General features: G+C 59.1%; 1 protein-coding gene across 1 annotated transcript in view; it reads left to right on the forward strand.

The window, feature by feature from the left end:
• Positions 1 to 481: 481 nt before the first annotated feature.
• Positions 482 to 16984, forward strand: part of LOC130024603 (CAP-Gly domain-containing linker protein 1-like) — a 58452-nt gene continuing 41949 nt past the window's right edge. Inside the window, 8 exon segments of the mRNA XM_056115309.1 lie at positions 482 to 566; positions 1303 to 1844; positions 2788 to 2912; positions 4063 to 4285; positions 7787 to 7961; positions 7964 to 7983; positions 8336 to 8431; positions 10017 to 10673. Of these exon segments, the coding sequence (XP_055971284.1) occupies positions 482 to 566; positions 1303 to 1844; positions 2788 to 2912; positions 4063 to 4285; positions 7787 to 7961; positions 7964 to 7983; positions 8336 to 8431; positions 10017 to 10673 (1923 nt within the window).

The following is a 16984-nucleotide window of genomic DNA, read 5'->3' on the forward strand; positions in this document are numbered from 1 at the left end:
ACACAAGACCAGCCATCACTGCTGAGTTGCCTGCCGGCTTGTCAGTGTCTGGACGGGGAGGTGGTCAGTGACACTCGCGATGCTCAGGGATGATTTCTGGCTCCTGAATGTGTTTGGTGGTGGGAGTGATGGCAGGGAGGGCGTGAGGGTCAGCTGCCCGCAGGGCTAGTACCTGTCCCCTCTGCTCTCTGGCCCCGAATCGGCAGTTGTTTGTCTGTTTTGGATTGAGTTTTTGCGCAGGAATGACACTTGGTGGGCTCAGGGGGCTGTGCGGGAGACTGGGGGTCGCACTCGGGGTGGCGAGTGCCAGACTGGCAGCTCTCTGGGCTCCGGAAGCTGCTGTGGTCGCTCCCCTGAGACAGACTCTCTCCTCTGCTCTTCAGAGATTTAGTCCTGAGAAAGAGTGTGCCTCAGAAGGCCCCACAGTGGGCTCGATGGTCGGGGCCTGGTACTGGCCGCGGCAGTGTCTGACCGCCTGACCATGAGTCTGCTGAGGCCCAGCGGGCTGAAGGCCCCCACCAAGATCCTCAAGCATGGGAGCTGGGCCCTGAAGGCACCCTCGGCCGGTAAGTGCGCTCAGCCCAGGCCAACGGAGACTCATTCCCACCCGGGAACCCCATCCCGAGTCCTCGCCCGGGAAGGGCTCCCTGAGCTGTAGACACGTCCGTGGCTCTGGGGACAGCTCTCACACACGAGTGTCATGTTCTGTGAGTTTAGTGTCACGGCAACCGGTGAGAGCTGAGGCTACCAACACGCTCCCTTCTAACTGCTAGCTCCCTTGCCCGGGCTTGGGGACAGGCTTAGGGAGGTGGACTCACCTGGACTAGAGGGCCTCATTGCCGGCCAAAGCCACAGTACAGTGGGGAGGGCAACTGGCACCCCATGTGACTCTCCACCCTCAACCTCACCATGAGTAACCCTGAGCGGAGTACCAGAAATAGGCCCTGAGCATTGGCTGGGTTGCTCCCCGCCCAAAAGAAAAAGAAGATGGGCCAGTGGACACAGCAGAAATAAGACACTGGGTTCGAGCTTTCACCTGGCTTGGTCCGTAGTATCACGGGGTGTATCCAAAGATTTCCCCTGAGCTGCCCAAAGTATGACTGCGGCCTGGGATGCTGCGGTAGGTGAGCACGTCCGCTTCACGGCTGGCCCGGCCAGGCTTCGCCACAAGCAGCCCCCGTCATTGGCTGGGAGTAGCCACGAGCACTTCTGGGTGTCCCTCTCCCCCAACCACACTTTAACTGGACCTGCACAGGCCCTTCCTGTCCCTTCTGACCCTTTTGACCGTTTCTGCTGTTCCAGCGGCTGCTCCCGTTGAGAAGACCGTGCCTGGGGAGAAAACCCCCAGCGACCCCTCCTCGGAGATGCAGGAGGAGTTTGCGGGCGACTTCCAGGTCGGGGAACGAGTCTGGGTGAACGGGAACAAGCCTGGATTCATCCAGTTCCTCGGGGAGACCCAGTTTGCCCCTGGTCAGTGGGCCGGGATCGTCTTGGACGAGCCCATCGGCAAGAACGACGGCTCGGTGGCGGGTGTGCGCTACTTCCAGTGCGAGCCGCTGAAGGGCATCTTCACCCGGCCTTCCAAGCTGAGTAGGAGCTTGCAGGCCGACGATGAGACCAACTGCCGGCAGCCAGCGCTTGCCGCCTGGGCCACACCGCCCCTGTCGGCCTCCCCGGCCCTTGCCGGCACCGCGAAGGTGCCCCAGTCCCCCGCGAAGGAGGCGCCGGCCACCCCTCACATCAGCAGCCTGACCAGGACGGCCAGCGAGTCCATCTCCAACCTCTCTGAGGCTGACTCCCTCAAGAAAGGGGAGCGGGAGCTGAAGCTCGGGGACCAGGTGCTGGTGAGTGCCGAGGGCAGCGGTCGCGGGTGGCTGTCCATTCGTCTGTCTGGTTCATCAGCTCCTCCAGACTCGCGGTTTGGGTGGAAGCACGAGCAGCCGGGACGCCTGGTCCTGCAGTTTCCAGCGTGATGGATGCGTGCGGGGATGCTGCCAGTTTTACCAGTTTAGCCAAAACAGGGTGGAGGGGTCATGCCGTGGGGAGGGGTCATGCTTTGCACGCCTCTGACCCAGGGTTTAAGACTTGGTCCCATGTACAGTCCCCCAAGCACATCCCGGAGTGATCCGTGAGCACCAAGCCAAGAGTAAGCCCTGAGCACTCTCACTGTGACTCAAAAACAAACCAATGAACAAAGTTGGAAATCGGTTCTATTTCTCTGGTTTTCGATGTTTTTGCTTGGGGCATCACAGGGTGGTCGCACACAAAGCACCCTTCCCCCGGTGCTCCAGCCCTGTTTGTCAGCATTCCTGTCAGTGTCCAGCGCTGTGATTCTGTTTTGCTCTGTGTCCCGGGAGCCAAGCGTCAAGCCAAGGCATAGTGAAGGAGAACTGGAAGATCGAACTCTGCTAAGATACGAGAACAGTCATTTTCCTTTAGCTGGTTTCTGGCTTAATTGTTCTCCAGCGGTGGGGTTGCCAGTGCTCCGCTCCCACACCCAAGGGGCAGCGACCCCCTCGCCACACCAGGTGGCTGGCCTGGGTCAGAGATTCCCGGGGGTGTGGTCAGCCAGGCCACCGGTGACAGCGAGTGGGTGTGAATGCCGCTGCCTTGCATGGACACTGAGCAGCAGCGTCTGCTCACCCTGTAGGGGTTGCGGGGGGAAATGGCACCTTTGGGGTTTCTTCAGGAAATCCCAACTCTGAAGCCAGAATGTTCGTTTGCGGGGGTGGGGGCGCTGTGAGCAGTCCAGGGTGCCTGACCCACGTCCCTCCATCCCTCTGGCAGGTGGGAGGCACGGAGGCGGGTGTGGTGCGCTTCCTCGGGGAGACGGACTTCGCCAAGGGGGATTGGTGCGGCGTAGAGCTGGACAAGCCACTGGGCAAGAACGATGGTGCCGTGGCCGAAACGAGGTGGGTCCCCCTGCCCCCCCCCAGACAGCCTGGGGCCATGCACGGTGCCCGGGAGGCGCTGAGGGGACTGCAGGCCACTTCACTTGGTTCTTAGGCGGGGCCACTTCCAGTGGCACTCGGGGACCCTGCAGGGATGTGGGTACAGCCTGGGGCCCCCACATGCAGCTGTGCTCGGGCCGCAGGAACCCCCCGGGCCTGCTGTCACCCTTCAGATGCCGGGGAGGCTGCTTGGAATCGCCCTTGGTTTGCGTGGATGGGGTGGGTGGCATGCGAGCGAGTGTGGGTGTGAATGTATGAGGGAGTGTGTATGTGAGCGTGTGAGTGTGGGGCTGTGAGAGAGTTGGTGGGGGCGTGGGCATGAGAGTGTTGGTGGGGGTGTGAGCGTGTTTGTGGGGGAATGAGAGCGTGTCAGTGTTGGTTTGAGAGTGTGCAAGTGTTGGTTGGGGTGTGCGTGTGTGTTACTGTGGGGCTGTGGGTGTGTGGGAGTGTTGGTTGGGGTGTGAGTGTGTGTGGGTGTGGGAGTGTCGGTGGGGTGTGAGTGTGAGTGTGTGTTGGTTTGGGTGTGAGTATGTGTGTTTCTGGGGAGTGAGTGTGTGTGAGTGTGGGGCTGTGGACATGTGGGAGTGTCTGTTAGGGTGTGAGTGTGTGTGTTTGATGGGGTGGGAGTGTGAGAGTATGGGAGTGTTGGTTGGGGTGTGAGTGTGTTTGTTGGGCTGTGAGAGTGTGGAAGTGTGGGAGTGTTGGTTGGGGTGTGAGTGTAAGTGTGTGTTGGTTGTGGTGTTTATGTGTGGGAGTGTTGGTTGGGGTGTGTGTGTGTGTGTTTGTTAGGTTGTGAGTGTGTGTGAGTGTGGGCTGGTGGAGGGTATGATGTTTGTTGGGGAGTGAGTGTGAGTGTGGCGCTGTGGAAATGTGGGAGTGTTGGTTGGGGTGTGAGTGTGTGTTTGTTGGGGTGGGAGTGTGAGAGTGTGGGAGCGTTGTTTGGGGTGCGTGTGTGAGTGTGTTTGTTGGGGTGTGAGTGTGTGGGCATGTGGGGCTGTGGGAGCATGTTCGTTTGTGGGGGTGTGAGACTGTGGGACTCAGTGGACTTCTGGGTCGGCGCTTGTGTCTCTTGCCGAAGGTGTTTTTGTCCCCCCCTCCTCATTGTCCGCAGGTACTTCCAGTGTCAGCCCAAGTATGGCTTGTTTGCTCCCATTCACAAAGTCACCAAGATCGGCTTCCCGTCCACGACGCCAGCCAAGGGCAAGGTGGCCGCCGTGAGGCGTGTGATGGCCACCACCCCCGCCAGCCTGAAGCGCAGCCCTTCGGCCTCCTCGTTCAGCTCCGTCAGCTCCGGGGCCTCATTCGAGAGCAGCAGATACGGCCGCACGGGACTAGTAAGCAGCCCCCTACCACTGCGGGGTGCTCGGGCCCCCACAGACTCCCACAGCCCCAGGGGCGAGAGGCGGAGCAGGAGCACGTGGGCTGAGCAGCTCCGGGTGGCAGGCGAGTGGCTTCCCAGCCACCACCAGTGACAGGAGCAGGGATGGGCCTTTCCTGGGGTGCTCAGGGCTCCTCTCTGGCCTCAGGCCACCTTAGGGATGAAGTGGGGTAGCTGAAGGGGGCGCCTGGGGGTCAGAGCAGGGCCCAGAGACTCTGGGGAACGCTTGGCCCTTCATCTTGCTTCTTTGCTCTCTCCGTCTCTCCCTGCTCCCTCCTGTCCCTCTGCACCGCTGTCCACATGCAGAGTGGCCTCGACTTCTGTCCATTGCGGTGCCGCAATTCAAAGCTGCGGCCTCGTGGCTTCTCCCCTCACGTCTATCTGAGTCATAAACACTAAAGTGTGTCTGAATATGCAAGGGTGCCCTGAGATATTGTCCACAGGGAAACGGGCCCACGATGGAGAGGGTTTCCGGGGGGCTGGCTTTGCTGGGGGCTGCGCTTCCTGCCGCCGCCTCTGCTCCGTGCATTGACCCTCGATGCGGAAGAGGAGGGAGTGAGTGTGTGTGCAACGGAAGATACAAAACAGATGACACGGGAACGGGAGCCAGGAGGCCACGCGCCGTGGGCACAGGCCTGGGGCCAGTCCTGTCTTGCTCGACCACCACCAGGTTTCCCTGCCCCACCTGTATCCTCACGTCCGACTCCTCCTTCCCTTCGCCTCACCATTTAGGAGGAGAGCAGACTCAGAAGCCCCTCTCCTTCCCTCGCGAACCAGCCCATTTGTGGAATTTGGTTTTGTTTTTCTGCTTGACTGTGGGCCATACCCTACAGTGCTTCAAGGGGCCGTTTGCAGTGCTGGGGTTGTGCCGGGGCCTCCCACCTCCAAGCAAGAGCCCTACGCCTGAGACGTATCTCCAGCCTCCCCCCGCTATCTTGTTTTGTTCTGTTTTGGGGTCATACTTGGCAGAGCTCAGGGCTTTCTCCCACCTCTGTGCTCGGGATTATTCCTGGCGGGCCTCCGGGATTGAGCCTGGGCAGCGCTGGGGCTTCGCTCTCCAGGTCTTTGGCCCCTGCCTTGCATATCTTTATGCAGGGTGGAGCTCACTCCTAAACTGAACATCACCGTTAGCGTCTATGACAGGAATATAGAAAGATTCTGTGTGACTTCACGGAAGTATACCTCGACAACATAATTCCATAAGTGCACACACAAGCGTTCATACACACAGTCACTCATACATGTACACGTAGTGCATACCGTATATACACAGGCTTATGGGTATACACACACAGGCACATACATGCATAAACACAACGCGCGCATGCACACAGGTGCGTGTAGACATGCCCACTGGAACATATATGCACGCATACATACGTGCACACAAGTCCGTGCGTGCCCTGTGGAGGCCTCCCTGTTCGTCTGTTGGCTGAGTTGCTCTTCTGAGGTACCAGGCTCCCACAGAAGGCCTGGCCTTGCTGGGATGGAGCCTGGGGCCTCACAAACCACGCGCAGGGCAGAGGCTTTGGCATCAGCATCCTGAGTTCAGCTCGTGGCCCCGACCTTGCCCAGCCCCTCAGCACGCGCCTCCCCCCATGCTAGGGGTGCTGCTTTCTCCCTGCTCCGGCGCCTGAACCTCACAGTCTCGTCTCCATAGTTGGCTGAAAGAAGCCCATCGCTCCTGTGCTGGTTTCCTCAGGGAGCTGTCTCGGGCCCAGGAAGCGCGTGCGTCTGGCCTGCCCCACCAGCTCAGGCCAGGAGGCTCAGGGAACACCGCCGCCCGCCTTTCTTAGTTTTTATTTTTGCTCTTTGGGGTTCACCTGGCAGTGCTCAGGGACTCCAGGCGTGGTGCTTGGGGGCTGCTCCCGGTGGAGGGGGGTTGAGCCCGGGTCTTGGTGTTAAACCCCCAAGGCTGGCAAGCTCTTCCCAGCCACCCCTTGAAATCCGAGTTGACTGCAGTTCCCGGGAGCACTGCACATGGCTGGCCCGAGAACTCGTGTGCTCCTAGAAATTTTAGTTCTTATTTGGTTTTGGGGCCACACCCAAGGGTGCTCAGGGCTTATTCCTGGCTCTCTGCTTGGGGGGTGGGGTCACTCCTGATGGTGCTGGATCTTGAACCTCTGCAAGCACCTTCCCCCACCCCCCCCAACAGACTCTTTGGCCCTGGGGAGGGCATTTAATCGGACCAGATATACTTTAAGTGTATCGGGAAATCACGGCCAGGTCCTTACGCACAGGCAAGGATGATCCCACTCTCCGGAGAGAACCAGGTGGCTCGAGAGCTCCCAGCAGGCAAAGCAGCAGTGGACAGCCTGGGCCCTACTGGGCCCGTCGGTCAGGAGGCGTTTGGCAGCAGCTCAGATGATGCAGGGAAGCGGCAAGAGAACCTGCGGCTGGACCGCAGCAGGGCAATGGAACAGGGATGGCCGGGCAGAAGGAGCGGAAGTCCTGGCCATCGCCGCTGCAGCCCCCGCCACCATGTGCCCGAAGAATGAAGATCAGGTCCCGCCTTGTCCCCTCCTGCAGGGGCCGTTGTGCAGAGAGGGATCTGGGTCTGCAGAGCGACCATGAGCGACTACGAGCCCAGGATAGAACGGACAGGACCCCAGGTCCCCGCAGCCCTTCAGCCCACTCCCCTCCCCTCGTCACTGTCTTTGCCTCTTCTCTCCTTCCCTTTGTGCTTGGTCTTTCCCTGAGCTGCCCTTGCTGTCCTGCTTGCTGGGCGTGAGCCCTCACACATTCGAACCCACCACTTTTTCCTTTTTTTCCCCCTGGACTTTGGCCATGCCCCAGCAATACTCAGGATTTACTCTGGACTCTGCACTCAGGAGTCACTCCTGGTGGGCTCGGGACCCTATGGGGTGGGTACCTGTTATACAGCTCAGGTCAGCGGCGTGAAAGGCCAGCGCCTTTCCCGCAACTTTATCATTCTAGCCTCTCATCTCCCATTTTCGAAGGCAGATGGCACAGGGGTCTTTTATAGGGTCACACCCAGTGACCCCTGGGGGCACGGGGCCATTCCCAGAGACAAGAGTCTCTGGTTACTGCTATTCAGGCATTGGGCGGGTGCCCGGGAGAGCGAGGTGAGCTGGAAGGAAGAGGAAGAGAGAAGGGACAGGCTGCCCAGGGAGACCCTGACGGACCTGCAAGGCTGAAGATGCTGGAGCTGGCCTCAAGCTCAAGCCAAGGGCTCATCCTTAAGGAAGCTCAAGCGGGCTGTGGAGGGGGCTGCCTCCGGCTCTGCAGAAGAGCCTCTGGATTCCCACGAGGCCCGAGGTCAGTGGAACCCAGGTCCCGTCCAAGGATCTTCGGGAAGGTTTGAAGACGTTTCTGCTGAGAGTCGCTGGCCCATATGCAAGGAGGCAGCACTGCTCCATGTGCTTTGCCAAGGATCACCGCGAGCATGCCCGTGTCGGCCGGCCCCATTCCCTTCACGTCTCTTTTTCCTTTGCAGTTGCCGGAAACCTCCTCCTGCTATGCCCACAAGATCTCCGGCACCACCGACCTCCAGGAGGCGCTGAAGGAGAAGCAGCAGCACATTGAGAAGCTGCTGGCCGAGCGGGAACTAGAGCGGGCGGAGGTGGCCAAGGCCACGAGCCACATGGGGGAGATAGAGCAGGAGCTGGCCCTGGCCGGAACGGGCACGACCAGGTGACATCTGTGCAGACGGCAGTGCCGGGGCCGAGAGACGCCTGCGGTAGAGGCTGGGCGCGAGCTTGGTGCAGGCGGTGCAGGCAGAGGCCGTGGGTCCCCGTCTGCCGTCGTTGCGTGGCGTCGGCGCGTGGTTTGATCGCATGCGCATTCTGCTCGCCCTGTGGGGGTTTAGGGAGTGCCAAGTTGTGCGTGCCGGTGCTTTCGTGGTGTGGTTCCCCTCTGGCCTTCCAGAAATGCCGTAGATTAGGTGGGCGATGCATTCAGCTTGCCGTGGTGACAGGTGGCGATGCCAGCCCACAGAGGGCTGTTGGGGGCGGGCGAGGCCACTCACGCGCCGTTGCCTCTACAGCACGTTCTGGAGCTGGAGGCCAAGAACGACGAGCTGCGGGCCATGCTGGAAGCGACCGACTGGGAGAAGGTGGAGCTGCTGAAACAGCTGGAGGAGGAGAAGAGGTGAGGCCGTGCCCGGAGCTGGGGGCTCCCTCGGGTGGGGCACTCCAGGCCTTCCAGGGCTGTGAGAACCAGAAACCAACGGGTGCCCAGTCCTGAGCGCGGCCTCACCGGGAGGGCGGGGGGGGGGGGGGCTCAGTGGAGCCAAGCCACCCCCGGCCCTCCCTGCTGTGTCCACCTGGCCTGGTATTCAGGAGGCCGGTGCTGGGTGGCAAGGAACTGTCCTAACCCAGTGGGGCCCTGTGGGAGTCCCTGTGGTTAAGTCCCAGGCGGGAGGAAACCCACAGTACTCATGGGGCACGACCTCAGACAGACAGGGCTCAGGCTAGGCTGCAGACAGACGGACGTGGTGCTCAGGCCGGGGTGCAGACAGACAGACATGGGGCTCAGGCCAGGCTGCAGACAGACGGACGCGGGGCTGAGGCCTGGCTGCAGACAGATGGACACGGGGTGCTGGCCGAGACCGCCTTTTCAGATGGGCTCCCGGCAGTGTGGTGCCCAGGGGTACTGCCAGTGCCTGGCTCAGCCCCTCAGCTCCACATGCCGACTCGACAGTCACAGGGAGGCCCTCCCCCCCGCCCCTCCCCACCGAGTCCTTGACTGCTTCTCCCCCAGGGGCTCAGTTCTTGTCCCAATGTGGGGACAGGCGCTGGCTGGGAGGGACTGGCAGGCGCCGCGGGTCAGTTTTTAACCACCTCTGTTAGCTGCGAGGCAGAAAGTGTTGATATGACACTGCACCTGGCGTTGGCTCGGCCTAGCTTCCTCCTGTAGCCTGCAGGTCCCACCCAGTGCTCGAAGGTGAGGGGACTCGCTGACTTTCTTTTTGTTCTTTTTGGGTCAACCCAGCGATGCTCAGGGGTTACTCCTGCCTCGGCACTCAGGAATTACTCCAGGCATTGCTCCGGGGTCCATAGTGGTATGCTGGGAATTGAACCCGGGTCGGCCACGTGCAAGACAAACGCCCTGCCTGCTGTACTCTCGCTCTGGCCCTCCCCGACTCTCTCAGCCCTCCTGTGTGTGGAGCCGGGGGCTGGGTCAGGCGCATCTACAAGATGGTGGCCCTCATGGGGGGCAGCAGTGACGCCCCTCACAACGTCTCCCTCTCCCCCACAGGAAAGTGGAAGACCTCCAGTTCCGAGTCGAGGAGGAGTCCATCACCAAAGGCGACCTGGAGGTAAAGCCCGGGCAGGTCCCGGAGGCTTGCAGGGTGCAGGCAAGGATGCGGGGCGGCCTGGCCGACCCCGCCGGGACCACTTCTGCTGGAGACTCCGAATCAGACATGGATACCTGGGGTCATGCACCTGGCAGGGCCCGGCTGACACATCTCTGCTCCTTGGGGCTGGAGGCTGCTCTTGATGAGCGTTTTTCTCTCGTTCTGACAGTCGGGTCTATGCCTTTGCCTCAGCTTTGATTTTCAGTCGAGCAGCACAAATCAAATCCTTTAGAACCCCATTTTTTGGAAGCTTTTCCTTAAAACAAGAAGAAGCAAAGAGTCAGTTTGGAAAAGAAAAATTTCTATTTCTGCTTCTTTTCCTTCCTGTTTTAAGTTCATGGAAATTTTGTTTTCCCACCAGAAGGAGGTGAAGTCCCTGCAGGCGGCCTCTGAGAAGCTCGCCAAGGAGAACGAGTGCCTGAGGACCAAGCTGGACCATGCCAACAAGGAGAACGCGGACGTGATCGCCCTTCGGAAGTCCAAGCTGGAGACGGCCATCGCCCCGCACCAACAGGCCATGGGTGAGCCGAAGGAATCTGTGAGCCAGGGCGTGGGCGCCGAGGCGGCCGAGCTGGCCGAGCTCAAGATGCAGATCGAGAGGCTACAGTTCGAGTACCAGCAGGAGGTGGAGAGCCTGAAGGCCCAGCAGGCGGCTGAGCGTGCAGCGCACGCCTCCGAGCTGCAGACGCTCAGGTCGCGGCTCTTCAGGACGGCCCAGGAGCAGAAGAACAGCCTGGAGGCCGCACTGGCCAAACTCGAGCAGACCGAGGACCAGCACCTGGTGGAGATGGAGGACGCCCTGAGCAAGCTGCAGGAGGCGGAGATGAAGGTAAAGCACCTGGACGGGTTGCGGGCCGTGTGTAGTCAGCAAGCCCAGGCCCTGGCCAATGCCACGGCACAGCTGGAGGCCACCCAGCAGAAGCTCTTGCAGCTCGATGGGCTCTGGAAGGCCAGTTCCGAAGGTCAATTGGGAATGGAGAAGCTCAGGCAGCAGCTCCAGGTCGCTGAGCGGCAGATTCAGGAGTTAGAGAATGCAAAGCGGGCCGAGAGCTGCAGGTTGGTACTCGGGCGCCCTCGCCCACTTCCACGCTCGCTCCCTGCATGCTGTGTGTCAGTCTGCTCGCCGCCGTGTTCCAGCTTGGTGCTGACAGGTCTCCCGGTCACGTCCCGTGTGGTTCCCTCTGAGGGGACTGAGAAGGAGTCGGCATGATTCGGGGGTTGTCATTTTCTCCAGCACCTGGATGCCATGCTAGCCTTGGCCCCGGCTAATCGGGCCCGTCTGGGGTCTTTCTGAAACAGAGAATTCTTCACGAGGCCAGTGAGAAAACAAATAGGAGCCCCCAGAGCAAACCTCTGCCCCCCACCTCTTGGGCTCGCTGCATACTCGCTGAGTTCGCCCAGACACTTGGGCTCGAGTCAGGCCGCGAGGGTCTTTCCCTGACCTTGCTGACCACCTGCTCGTGTGACGGGCTTTGCCCTCCTCTCCCCGAGGCGCCTCAGTTCCCAGCTGGTGCTCGATGCCTCTGAGCCTCTGAGCTCCCTCAAGGCTGGTGACGTGGCCCATCTTGGTATTTCTCATTGCCAGCCCCTCCCTCCCTGCAGCACAAGCCCCCACGCAGCCCTGCAGAGATTTCATCCCTTTCAACCTCTAACAGGTGCTTGGGCCAAGTCCGCCTTCCAGCATGGCCCCCTGCTGGCCACAGGCATGGACTCTCATGGTAGCCCTGACCCTGGGGAAGGACGAGACAGTGAGATCTGGGCCAAGCCGAGGAAGCTGCAGTTCTCACCAAGGAGCCCCGAGAGATGCCCTTTTCCTCCTATAGGATTGTGGTGGCAGGGACGTGCCCTCACCCCCCACCCCCCGCTCCCCCCCGCGCTGGGCACTTTGTTGGAGAAACTTCTCTGTTGGCCAAGATGGAAGGGCTGTGGGTTTTGTAGACAGGACTGACAGACATAACAGAAGGGCCCCGAGATCCCTGGGAGTTCCCTTCAGGACTCAGGACTCCTTGGCTGGCATTCCAGAAACACCGGCTGAAACAAATGGAATCAATTCCTAGGACAGAGCAGGGGATAGCTGACCCACTTGTTCGCATCAAGATGTAACAAACGTCAAGTTCGGGTGACTGCTGTCTGGGGATTAGAGGTTCCTCATTTTAAATTTCATATTGAAACCCCTCAAACTTTTAAAGCCACAGAAAAGAAACTACAAGAAAGTAAATCTTGGGGGCCGGAGTGATAGTACAGTGGGAAGGGCATTTGCCTTGCACGCGGCCCACGTGGGTTCCATCTCCATCATCCCCTAGGGTCACTGTCATTGTCTCTACCCTCCCTTTGTTTATCGATTAGCTCGAGCGGACCCAGTAACGTCTCCATTGTGACACTTGTTACTGTGTTTGTCATATCGAATACACCACGGGGAGCTTGGCAGGCTTGCTGTGCAGGCGAGATACTCTCGGTGAGCTGGCCGGGTTACTGCCAAGGAGAAATTCCTGAGCATTTAGGGTGACCGAAAAAGCCAAAAGGAAAAAAAAAAGATAACCTTTTATTCCCTCCCTCCCCTCCCTTTCCCTTTCTTCCCTGTTTCCTCCCTCCCTCCTTCCTATCCTTAGCTTCCCTCCTCCCTTGCTTACTTCCTTCTTCCTCGCCAAGCCATGCTCTGGGCTCTGGGGTCCTCCCGCCCAGCAGTAGTGGGGCTTTTCAGCTTGGGGACCGATCTAAGTCTCGCCCAGTGGTGCTGCAGTTCCCACTCGGGCCTGGTGTGTACTCCAGCCCTTTGTGCCGTCTCCCCGGCCCCGGAAAGTCAGTCTTTCTCATAGGCTTTCTTATTTTCTGGTCACGCCAAAGTTAGGTCTAGAAAACGCCTCTGTTTGGGCCGTTTTCAATAACCACTAGACAGTCATCACCAGAACTGCCGGCGCCAAGGCCTTGGCTTCGTGAGCTTCAGGCAATCACTCTCACCTCACGCCTCTGTTCTTCGGGGTTGTGTTGGGTCATGGGCTTCTCATACGTGTTTTCTGTTTTGTTTTCCCCTTCCCGTTCCTGTTTGTCTCCTTGGTCCATTCACTCCATCCTTGTGACTCTGGTAGGCCGATAGCCTGGCCGAAGAGCTGCAGGGGAAGGGGCTAGCGCTTCGTAGTCTTCAGGAGAACTTGAACGAAAGCGGCCGAGCTGAGGGGCCGTGTGTGCGCGAGTGTGTGTGCATGTGTGTTTGTGTGTGCATGCTGGTGAGCAGAGCAGAGGGGCCGTGTGTGTGCGGGTGTGTATGTTTGTGTGTTTGCGTTGTGTGTGTGTGTGTTCGTGTTTGTTCGTGTGTGTGTGTGTGTGCTGGGAGCGGGCAGGGGGCCGGCGGCTGACGGTGGCCCCCGGCTCCCCACAGGAGGAGAAGGTGGACGTGAGCCGCAGCCAGTGCCAGGCTCTACAGGCCGAGCACGCCAAGGCCAGCGTGGAGAGCCAGGGGCAGCACGAGGAGGCGCCGCAGGCCCTTCAGCAGCTGCTGCTGCAGGCGAAGGAGAAGCTGCAGGCGGTGCAGGCGGAGAACGGGAGCCTGCTGCGGGAGGTGGCCGAGCTGAAGACGCAAGCCGACAAGGCCAAGGTGGGTGGGTGCAGGGCAGCGCCGTGGCTGATGGCGGCCGTGGCCCGTGTGTGTGTTGGTGCCCGGCCGCTTTCCACCACGCACCGCAGCCAGGGCTACGTCTCCTCTCTGGACCACCTGCTTGCCCAGTTCTGTGGCCAGCAGCCTCGTGTGCATGCTCAGGTCAGTCCCATTCCGGTAACATGGCCGTCAGCGGTCAGCTGCCCAGCACACACCAGTAGCCTGCTGCGGCTCATGACTGCTGAGCTGGACAGAGAAGATAGCCCTTGCTGCAGAAAGTTCTGGAAAGTACATGGTGGTTCAACTGTGGTGTGCATTGAGACTCAGAAATGAAAACGCACAACCCGTTGCTGACGGGCAGGGAGAGCAGGTGAGGGAGACCCTGACCCGTGTGCGGCCAGTCCTCCTGGAGCCCCTGGGCCCCTCCCAAATGACTGCAAACACTGCCCTCCCATTGCTCATCGATTGGCTCGAGCGGGCCCAAAAATGTCTCCATTTTTAGACTTGTTACTGTGTTTGGCAAGCAAAAACTGTTGACTTCAGTCTCCAAAGCTTGGTGGATTTGTCTGGATTTTCTATAAAGTGTATAACTTTGGGGGCTAAGTCCATTTCCTGCCTCTGTGTGTCCCTGTGAAAATCGTTTGACAAGCAGTGGTTGCTTTTCCCTTCCCCTCCTGCACAAAGTTCCAAAACAAAATACTTTTTGTAGTTCTTTGAATTGTATTGAAAACTAGTTTTTGAATGCATCCCTTCTAGGACAGAGTGATGGATTTTATAATAGAAGAATTGAAGTGGGGGGAAAAATCTTATGCCCCAATGTCAGGATCCAACTGTACTTACACCTTCCGGGGAGCTGTCAGGAATCATTTCAGACGGCATTTCAAAAATCAAATCGGCTGATAGTAGAATGGGTAGGGTGCTGCCTTGTACTCGGCCAACCCGGGGTTGATCCCCAGCATCCCGTATGGTCCTCCGGCCCTGCCAGCAGTGATCCCTGAACACAGAACCCTGAGCGAGACCCGAACACCAGCAGGTGTGGGGCCCCCATCCACAAAATAGGCAGGTAGTTATGTTGACGCTAAGAAGCTAACTGTGTTTGAGCCTCTCCATCCTGCCTGTGTGTGTAAATGTGTGTGTGAGTGTGTGCGCTTGCGCGTATACACGCGTGTGCAGGTAAGACTACTCTGCCATTTTCATTTCTGGTTTTTAGGCCACATGAAGTGCTTGGCTTGCTTGTGCCTGCTTGATCTCATTCTTGTTTCCATTCTTCCCCGCTTTTTGTTTCTGCAGTCCTTAACTTGCTTATTAAGCTCGGCCAAAGAAGAGATGGAGCTGATGTCAGAGGATCGCAGGGCCCTGAGGTCAGAGAATGAATTGCTGGCGAAGGAGAAGCTCTGTCTGAAGTCCGAGAGAGGGTGGTTTCAATTGAAACTCAGAGAAGCGGAGGCCAAAAACTCTTCGCTGCGGGAAGAGCAGAGGAAGCTCTGGCTGTTGAACCAAGCGATTCGCTTGGATAAGGAGAAGGTCATCAAGGCCAGGTGGGCCGCGGAGAAGCTCTGCCAGCAGGAGCGGCTGGACCGAGAAGCCCTCGAGGCGGAGAAAGAGAAAGTGCGGGAAGAGGGCAGGGCGGTGCAGGAGGAGCTCCAGAGGGTGGGCGCGGAGAAGGACGCACTGCAGGTCGCCAAGCTGGGGCTGCAGGCCCTGGTGGAGGAGCTGCAGATGAGCAAGAGCAGCCTGGTGGCCGAGTGCAAGAAGGGCCTGGAGGAGAGGGGCCAGCTGGAGGAGCATGTCAAGAAGCTGGTTCTGGAGAACCTATCCCTGGCCAAGGACAAGGACAACATCATCCAGAAGCTGCAGTGCTCCTACGAGGAGCTGGCTCGGGATCAGAAGTCGCTGGTGCAAGAGATCGAGGAGCTCACGGCTGAGAAGGAGGAGGCCGCCCGCGTGGCGTCGGCCCTGCGTGAGCAGCTGAACAGCCTTGGCTCTGAGAAGGAGCTGCTGGGCCAGAAGGCCACGAAGCTCCAGCGGCAGCTGCACTGGCTGCTGAAAGACCAGGCGCTGCTGGAGGCGCAGCAGACTGAGCTGCTGGCCGAGCGGGAGGCGTCCCTGCAGGCCCTGGCCTCCCTGGAGGACACCAGGAACACCAATGCGATGATGCAGAGTAAGGTGGGTGATGGTAGTGACCAGGGCTGTGTAGGCCCGGCCTCAGCCCTGAGAGAAACCATATCCTGGGCCATAGTGATAGCACAGCGGGGAGGGCGTTTGACTTACACACCGAATTCCCAGGTTCAATCCCCGGCATCCCGTATGGTCCCCTCAGCACCGCCAGGAGTAATTCCTGAGTGCAGTGCTAGGTGAGCCAGTGCCCTCTGACCTTACAGCCCCACTTTCCCGGCTCGAGTGACTGCTGACAGCCTGAGCTGTTCCACCCTAGCCAGGAGTGATCCCTGAGCACAGAGCTAGGGTTTTTTCCCTACCCCACCGGGTGTGGCCCCCAAACAAACCAAACTGACTACCCACAAAGGTTCTAGATAAGCATGTATACATACACAGACATGTATATATGTATATATGCGTGTATGCTTCAAAAGAGTCGGGAAATATCTACCATTTAAAATGTCTGAGAATGATGCCGGAGCAATAGCATAGCAGGTAGGGTGTTGGCCTTGCACATGGCCAACCCAGGTTCCATCCCCGGCATCCCATATGGTCCCCGAAGCACCGCCAGGAGTACTTCCTGGGTGCAGAGCCTGGAGTCACTCCTGAGCAACGCCGGATTGTGACCCAAAAACCCCCTCCCCAAATTAATTGATTCATTAAAATAACAGAAGCCAAAAAGAGGGAAGCTGAGGAAGAAGGGGCTGTGCTCCCCTGGCGCCCGTGAGAAACAGGGGCCGCGCACATGCTGCCGGAACCCCACCCCCACACGCTCCCAGCACAAGAGGTGATGCTTAAGGAGTGAGAGGCCCCATGGACAAGGACACATCCCTTCAGTCAAGGGGTCATGTCCTTGCCAGAGCCCTCCAATGCCCTTCCTCTTGCTGCTCTCCCAGAACCTGGGCTTCGGGCTCCCATCACATTGGCAAATCTTCACTTTGCCAGAGTCGAACACCACTTTGGAGGGCTTCTTCCCTGCCAGGAAGGTTCAGTCGCAAACGGAAACGCCCACCAGCATGTGGCTGTTCCAGCCTCTTTGCGCATGCTCTAGGCCCAGAGCTGTGGGAGTCTGGTCCTCTGGGCCGCCTTCCTGCTTCTTGCTCCTGTCGAGGGAGACAGCTGGGTGGGGTCCTCCGGGGTTTGCACACTTGGCTGCAGTCCGATGCCCGCACCTACCATCACCAGGCTCGGGTCTGGCCTGCAGCAGGAGTCAGCCTTGGGGCCTCCTTGATGTCTCTCCTTCCCCAACCCCCCTTCCATCCCACCCGTGTCTGCAGCGCTTTATCGTTTGAATCCTCTCCGAGGAAGTGGACCATCTGGGTCCCAGTGCCCTGAGGAGTTCCCGCACACCCTCACTTCCTGCACTTCTGTACTTAACAGCAGGTGGCCCTGGAGGGCACTTGTGGGCTGAAGTGAACTTTGCATGTGGGCTGTGCAGGTGGACCCTGTGTGGGCTTGTTGGGAACTGAACATTTCCATGTTTTGTTTTGTTTTGTTTTGTTTTGCTTTGTTTTGTTTTCAGCTGGAGGAAGAGAGATCCGCGTTTCTTGGCTCTAGTGTGGGATGGCCTGGGCACTCTCAGAGAC

The sequence above is a fragment of the Sorex fumeus genome, unplaced genomic scaffold (assembly GCF_029834395.1).
Source record: "Sorex fumeus unplaced genomic scaffold, SorFum_2.1 ptg000029l, whole genome shotgun sequence".
NCBI classification, from domain to species: Eukaryota; Metazoa; Chordata; class Mammalia; order Eulipotyphla; family Soricidae; genus Sorex; species Sorex fumeus.